We start from the raw sequence: 7,431 nt of genomic DNA on the forward strand, positions 1-7,431 counted from the left end.
GGTCCGAGCCTCCAGGGGGGAACAATGGTCCAGGGGGGTGTCCAGGGGCATTCAGAGGGAACGTGAAGTCCATTTATGCATTGACCATAAGGAAGTGGGGGGGGGGGGGAGGGTGTGAAACACATTCTGGAGCTGACCCTGGGGAGCATGTGAAGCCCATTCAGACACTGGCTGCTGGCTGCTGGGGTGTGCAAGTGCCATTCAGGCACTGACCCCATGTGTGCGCATGGTCCTGGTGGGCACTCACCCCGTGGGGAATGGGAGGCCCATTCTGGTGCTGACCTTGGGGGGGGGGGGTGCGAGCTGCAGGCATGTGCATTTCCTCGGTGATTCATGAGGTCCATTCAGGTGCTGATACTGGGGGGCGTGCAAGGGAAATTGGGCACTGACTCCGTGTTTGCGCATGTTCCTGATAGGTGCTGACCTCAGGGGGAATGGAAGGCCCATTTGGGTGCTGACCCCAAGGGGGTGGGCGAATCATGTGACCAATGACGTCATCAATTTTTTTCTGTGGACCATTTTATCCTTAGATGACCCTCAAACATTTTCATACTGATTAGATGTATCACTCCACTTAATGCAATTATGACATCATAACGAAGGCACCTATGACATCATAAAAATCGCACTTATTCCCCATGAGGAGTACTTGCCATGTGCAAAATTTCAATTTCTTCCTTGGTGCGGTTTCAGAGATAGAGGTCCAAAGTTTATCAGTTTTTCCAACATGGCTGCCACACCACGTCATCTATGACGTCATAATTACCACTATAACATTCTACATGAGTTATCATTCCTGGTAAAAAAAATTCGTCTCAATCCGACAAGCGGTTGTGGAGAAAATCACTCATGTTCTGTGTGAACAAACAGACAAACGGATGCAAATGCAATACCCTCTCCTTTTGGTGAACGTAACGAGCACGTTACAAATTCAAAAATTCTCTGGGTGAGTTTTATAGCCGAAGCCTTTTTTTATTTTCAAATAGTAAAAAGCCAAATTGACACCAAATGAAAACAAGACAAGAAATCAAATCAGAACACCAAAAGTCAGAAATTAAAAACCATCAATCAATAAACCTGTATAATAAATCAAAGCGAATCAATAACAAGAATCAACAAAGAAGAAAATTCCTTAAAAACAATAAACCAAAAAGAAATCCCCCAAAACGCAAAAAAAAACTCCAAAAGTTTTAAGCCAGCTCAGACCCGGAGTTGGTTTCAATTGACCTCACACAAACCCGAGTTTAAAAAAGATGCAAAACCACAGTAATTGTGAAGTCCATGACAGCCATATATTAAGGAAAACAAAATTAGGAATTCAAGAAATACATCTGTTTTAAGAGGACCAAGTACCTCATGCAATGACAAAAGTTTGTCCATGTCAGTCAATGACTTTCAAAACCATGGATTTACTGTTACCATAAATGTTTCTCGATGATCATTTTGTCCATAAGAAGAGAAACCTCGGCAAGTGGGTCACCATTTTCTTGAAAGGTGTTCAATGGTTAGAGTGAGACTTTGCTTGGTGTGCTGGTGAAAATATCTTCTTTGTGAAATAATCCGTGGGATCTTTAACATCCACGATCGGCAAACAGTCCCAACTCAACGTCCCATCAATTATCCATCTCGTATCATCCTACTTCTCATTGCTCCACTATCAGTTTGATGGAACCTCATTTGTATTACAGAAAAACTGTCCAATACATTGTTAAAAAAAGGTAAATTAAAAGTAATTGATGAATTACTAAAAGAGAAGGAATTGTTTTTGAAAGTAAGTTCCAAACATCAGCCCTGAATGTGTACATTTGACCCCCTCCCTGTTGCATGTATTCATCTGTACATCACTGTCCCAATTGTGTACATCGTGGCTGGACAATGTTTCATATCAACACTCAATGCTTGTATTTACAACTTATTATAATGCTTCCAGTCAGTAAAACATTACATATTAGGTATCCATACATTAAGCAGATGTAATGAAGTCCAAAAATTCAATTAACATCTTGGGAAAACATGACAAGAGGCAAAAACAAAACAAAACGAGAAGGGAACTTGGTGGAGTGCATACCTCCACCACATAATGACTGATGCAGTAGAACATATCGGGTCCAATACATTTTTAAAATATGCTCTATGTCGTTTTTGGCCTGATCTCTCAATGGTGAAGAACCACTTTAAGAAGTAAAAATATTATCGTATCCGGAACAGGATCTTCACAAAAATCTAATCAATTAGTCCTTGTCACACACACACATCCTGTCCACAAAGTTTCATCTGAATCCGTCCATTAGTTTTTAACATATCATGATATATATCGTTTTGGGTCGCACCACTCAATGGTGAAGAATCACTTAAAAAATTCTCTTTTCCGGATTTGGATCTGGATATTCACCAAAATATAATCAATTCGTTTATGTCACACATCCAAACTTTCCACCAAATTTTGTCCGAATCAGTCAACAATTTTTTGAGATATCCTGCCCAGACACAGCAAAACAGACTGACGATGAAAACATGACCTCCGTCCACCTTCAATGTTGGAGGTAATCAGTTAAAACCTATGATCATCTTGATAACCTCTGCAGAAGGAAAATCCATGATAATAAAACCCAGACGTCGTTTTTGTCCATTCATTTTGGCCAGGAGGTCATAAAGATTTGAGTTCATATGGGAAGCTATAGTCAGGGGAAACAACCCCCCTGATCCTGACGTGTATGTCAAGTATATCTTCCGCTTGTCACCAACGATAGCAGCCTCAAAGTGCTGCTGAACTCCGTGCCATTTCGTTGGGATATTAAAAACAGTTGCGACGTGATAGTCATCAGAAATTGACATGATGTCGTTCGCGCCGTATGTGATTCCTAGTCGTTTACCGTCAAAGTTTTGCAGGATGATGAGTTTCCCTCGGGCCTCTCCAACAGTGGGAATCCTACGGCTCCACCAGATCCGGTCTCTCGGCGCAAACAATTTCAAATACCGAGTGACGGTGTCATACATAGTTTCAGTGTTTCTCTCTGAACAGTATTCCTCTCGGAGTCTCATGATTACCAACTCTTTTGGGTGATAATTTAAAAAATCCATAGTCTCTTGCACCACATTCCTAAAGGTTACATGCTGGTAAAAAGCTTCGTGATGTATTGGTAAATCGTTGGTGTAGTGCCGTGCTCGGATATCCAAGAATCGAACACCAGCTTCGAGTTGTTGTTTGAGAGACCAGGACTGGCATTGGACTGAAAGTCCTCCATAAAAAGACATCGTGTTATGGGTTCCTGGTAGAGAGATCTCAGCGACAGATTTTTTATCTGAAATGTCTGCCATCCAGTCGGGGTTTATAAACTTTGCTTTTTCTGTGTTGTCAACACAATGACTCTGTGACGCACCCATTGTCAAGTTCTGAAAAAAGGTTTGCAAGCATGAAAAACAGACATGTTATTGTAAAGAACAAATTTCGTTTCATTTCTTCTGAACCTCAAGATGATTCACAAAAATTTAACAGATTTATTATTCTTTAGGGGTTGGCATGATATTCTTGGATCAAGAGGAAAGTACACTCACCTTTGAACTATCAGTAACCTGGTTTTGAATGCAGACCCAACTATAAAATGATGATTTTCTCCTTAAACCCAGAGTGTTACGTAATTATTAAATCTTGAGTTGGTTATATCAGTGATTGCTATCTCAGCGGAAAGCATAACAGAAGAGCACATGCCATTTCTGCTCAGGGCGAGGTTTACTAGGCAGAGATAATGATGCGTGCAAATCTTAGTCATCTCTGTAAAGCTCTGCAAGATGAGACTGGACACATCTTTTATTGCATCAAATTGCTGTTTGATTTCTGCTCAAATTTGTGTACAAACCTATCAAATGATATATGGCATAGTCATAACTTATTATCAGTATAACTATCTCATTGTGGGGTCAGCCAGGGGGGGGGGGGTTGTGGGCCTAAGTCTTTCATGAACACCGGTGATCAGGTCTGACATTCAAATCGAGCTGATTTGGGCTGCAATTTGCAATTTGTTCATGGTGCCAGCGATCATTTGTTCCTCTTCACGGAGGACACAGTGGGATCTTAAAAATCCACCGACTACTGCTGGCAGTTGCATACCTCCACCTGTCCCACTCCTTCCCAACTCCTCTGAAAAACTTTCCACTTCTTCTCTCTTTCCTTAAGCAATTTTATTTTTCAATTTCTATGAAACCCCTCATATTCCTACTTCTGACCTACTTCATAGATTGCTATAAATAGACCAGGTCAAATTTGACAAAAAGATAACCATGGAGGCATTTTTTGTTAATTGGGGGAGGGGGGGTTTAGGGGTGGAGTTGGGTATAAAGTAGCTTGAGTTCACATTTAACTGAGATTAATGTATTAAATATTTGTTGGCATCGCAATAATGTACTTAAAAGTTCTTGGATTTTGTCGTCGCAACGAAGTTTCCAATAAGAAATGGGAGGGAGTCTTCTCCAAAATGTAACATGCCTGCCAGAAATAATCTTTCGCACATTATGTTGTATCATTTTTACAAATTCTGAATCCAGAATTATAGACTCCATTGAGTACAAGTAAATGAAGGGAGTTTAATGCTTTGAAGTACCTTTGAAACTATGTAAGGAATGCAAAGTATACATACAGAAGCCATTTGGAAAGTAAATGTGGGGTTAAAAACAATTTAAACCTTCCAAAAGTTGTTGGTCCAGTTTTATAGATTTTTATTCTGGTAAATAAAGTCATTTTAACATGAAAATGTCGGTGTTGCAATCATTTTATTTGACTGGTACCCGTTCTACGACAAAAAAGTAAAAAAGAGGGTAACCATTTTGAATTGCGGATTAAAAGGGTTAAAATAAATAAAAATAAACCAATGTCACCCGCAGGATGACCCATATCTTGCCAAAAGGTGACCACGTGTGACTTCTATAAGGTCACACTGAGGTGAACAGAGCTGCTATCCACCAGGAGCGACTCCTTGAGGAATATCTGCCTACGAGAAATTCCGATGAGAATCGTTCTACAGAGTAACCATGAAAAATATGCTTTTGCCTCATAACGTCACCAAATGATGTCAGAATGTCTCAAGCTTGACATATCTAGAAAGCACTCATCGAGGTGTTCAATTTGAGGTACTACACGATATGGTTCCTAAAACTTGAAAATTTGACCTTGGGGTCAAATATGTTTGACCTGAGGCGCTAACCATGAAGGTCAAGGCCAATCGCCACCAAAAATTAATCAGCTGAGCGCCAGACCATGAACTACATTCCCATGAAGTTTGAAGACAATCCGATCAAAATTACTCAAAAAATAAGGGTTTCGTCGACTCCCCTGATTTGCGACAAAGTGACCTTGACCTTTGACCTTGACCTTCAAAATTTTATGCGCTGAAAGGGACCTCTATAGGCTTCTGATATGCGAAGTTACAAAAATTTCCAATGATAACTGTGCTCTGCAGAGTGATTTATACGTGATTACAGACCAAAAAAAAACAAACAAAAACAAACATATGAAGGTCAAGGCCAATCGCCACCAAAAATTATTCAGCTGAGCGCCAGACCATGAACTACATTCCCATGATGTTTGAAGACGATCCGATCAAAATTACTCAAAAAATAAGGGTTTCGTCGACTCCCCTGATTTGCGACAAAGTGACCTTGACCTTTGACCTTGACCTTCAAAATTTTATGCGCTGAAAGGGACCTCTATAGGCCTCTGATATGCGAAGTTACAAAAATTTCCAATGATAACTGTGCTCTGCAGAGTGATTTATACGTGATTACAGACCAAAAAAAAAACAAAAAAAAACATATGAAGGTCAAGGCCAATCGCCACCAAAAATTAATCAGCTGAGCGCCAGACCATGAACTATATTCCCATGAAGTTTGAAGACGATCCAATCAAAATTACTCAACAAATAAGGGTTTCGTCGACTCCCCTGATTTACGCCAAAGTGACCTTGACCTTCAAAATTTTGTGCGCTGAAAGGGACCTCTATAGGCCTCTGATATGCGGTTACAAAAATTTCCAATGATAACTGTGCTCTGCAGAATTTTTTATACGTGATTACAAACAAACAAAAAAAAAACATACAAGCTGACTAACATATCTTGCAAAAACTTTGTTTTGGCAAGATAAAAATCGAATCTGACATACACTTGTTTTGAAATCAGCATCTTTTAAAATACAAAGTCTGCATGAATACCAGCCATTAACACGAAATGCTTCCATCACCCTTTTCTAGCACCTTTTCTCTAAATCTAACCTGGTCTAAAATGACTGAGCACTGTGCCACGGACGAATAGAGTGAAACAACCATCACCAGCCTCCGTGGTGTCATGGCTAGTGTGTCCGCTCTACATGTGGGATGACGGTGGTTTGAATCCTGGCCGAGTGATACCAAAGAATGTTAAAATGGTACATGCTGCTTCCTTGCTTTATGCTCAGCATTTAAAAGGGTAGAGTATGAATAAACAACCATAACTGGCAATATGAGTGCAGGCTTTGATGCATCTCATGAACTCCATGACCTCCATCTTCAGGTTTCTAGTGAGGACCTCATGTCATTATTATTATTATTAATAACATTAAAATCTCTGACTATGTTATGACATGACATACAAATTAAACTTCTTACCTTTTATGGGCTTGTATGGATCAATAGAGTTCTGCAGCACAATATGTAGGATATAATAATGCCACACGATTCAACACTTACATGAAAACCTCACGTAAAAACGTAAAGGAGCTACCTAGCAAGCAAATCCAAATTGACTTAAATACAACGTTACTCCGCCTACTACACTGACGTTAATTACACCACCCTACCAAAAAAATAACTGCAAGAAGCCAAGAACATGTGTGAAAAAGATCAAAATAGACAATATTTACGCAATGCCTTCAGAAAGTATTCACACCCCTAGACTTATTCACATTTTGTTGTGTTATAGCCTGAATTTAAAATGGATGAAGTGCCAAAAATTTTTTTATCACCGATCCATAACACAAAGATTCCATAATGACAAAGTGAAAACCTGTTTTTAGAAATATTTACAAATTAGTTTAAGATGAAAAGCTGAAATGTCTTGCATATATATATATATATATATGTATGTATATATATATATATATATATATATATATATATATATGTATGTATATGTATATATATATATATGTATATATATATATATATATATATATATGTATGTATAGTGTTGTGGTTACCAAATTCGCAAACCACCATTCAGGTCCCTTAGGTGAGATATCTCCGTAAGTATATGTGTAGTTAGGCCCAAACCCGTTGTCTAGTGGGAATACATGTCATTCATGCGTGCTGCGACTCTTCAGGATAGCCGTTTTTCTTTTACTATCTTTATTTTGGACCAACCGCCATTGTTACCACCACCAGTCACAACATCAACCACCAACCACAA

The 7,431-nt window shown here is 39.2% G+C and overlaps 1 protein-coding gene across 2 annotated transcripts; it reads right to left on the reverse strand.

The window, feature by feature from the left end:
- Window positions 1-947: 947 nt before the first annotated feature.
- On the reverse strand, window positions 948-6,784 carry LOC147035491 (uncharacterized). Of its 2 annotated transcripts, none has more exons than XM_085859629.1 (2): window positions 6,633-6,784; window positions 948-3,393 (listed from the first exon to the last, which is right to left on the reverse strand). In XM_085859629.1, the coding sequence occupies exon 2, from the start codon at window positions 3,382-3,384 to the stop codon at window positions 2,548-2,550; it is 837 nt and encodes a 278-aa protein (XP_085715755.1). In that variant the 5' UTR covers window positions 3,385-3,393; window positions 6,633-6,784; the 3' UTR covers window positions 948-2,547. The 2 variants fall into 2 exon arrangements, with proteins under 2 accessions (XP_085715755.1, XP_085716503.1); XM_085860377.1 differs by lacking the exon at window positions 6,633-6,784 and adding an exon at window positions 3,556-4,970.
- Between the last annotated feature and the right edge of the window lie 647 nt (window positions 6,785-7,431).

Source organism: Eptatretus burgeri, chromosome 1 (assembly GCF_056783735.1).
Source record: "Eptatretus burgeri isolate ZD-2024b chromosome 1, Ebu_testis_v1, whole genome shotgun sequence".
NCBI lineage: Eukaryota > Metazoa > Chordata > Myxini > Myxiniformes > Myxinidae > Eptatretus > Eptatretus burgeri.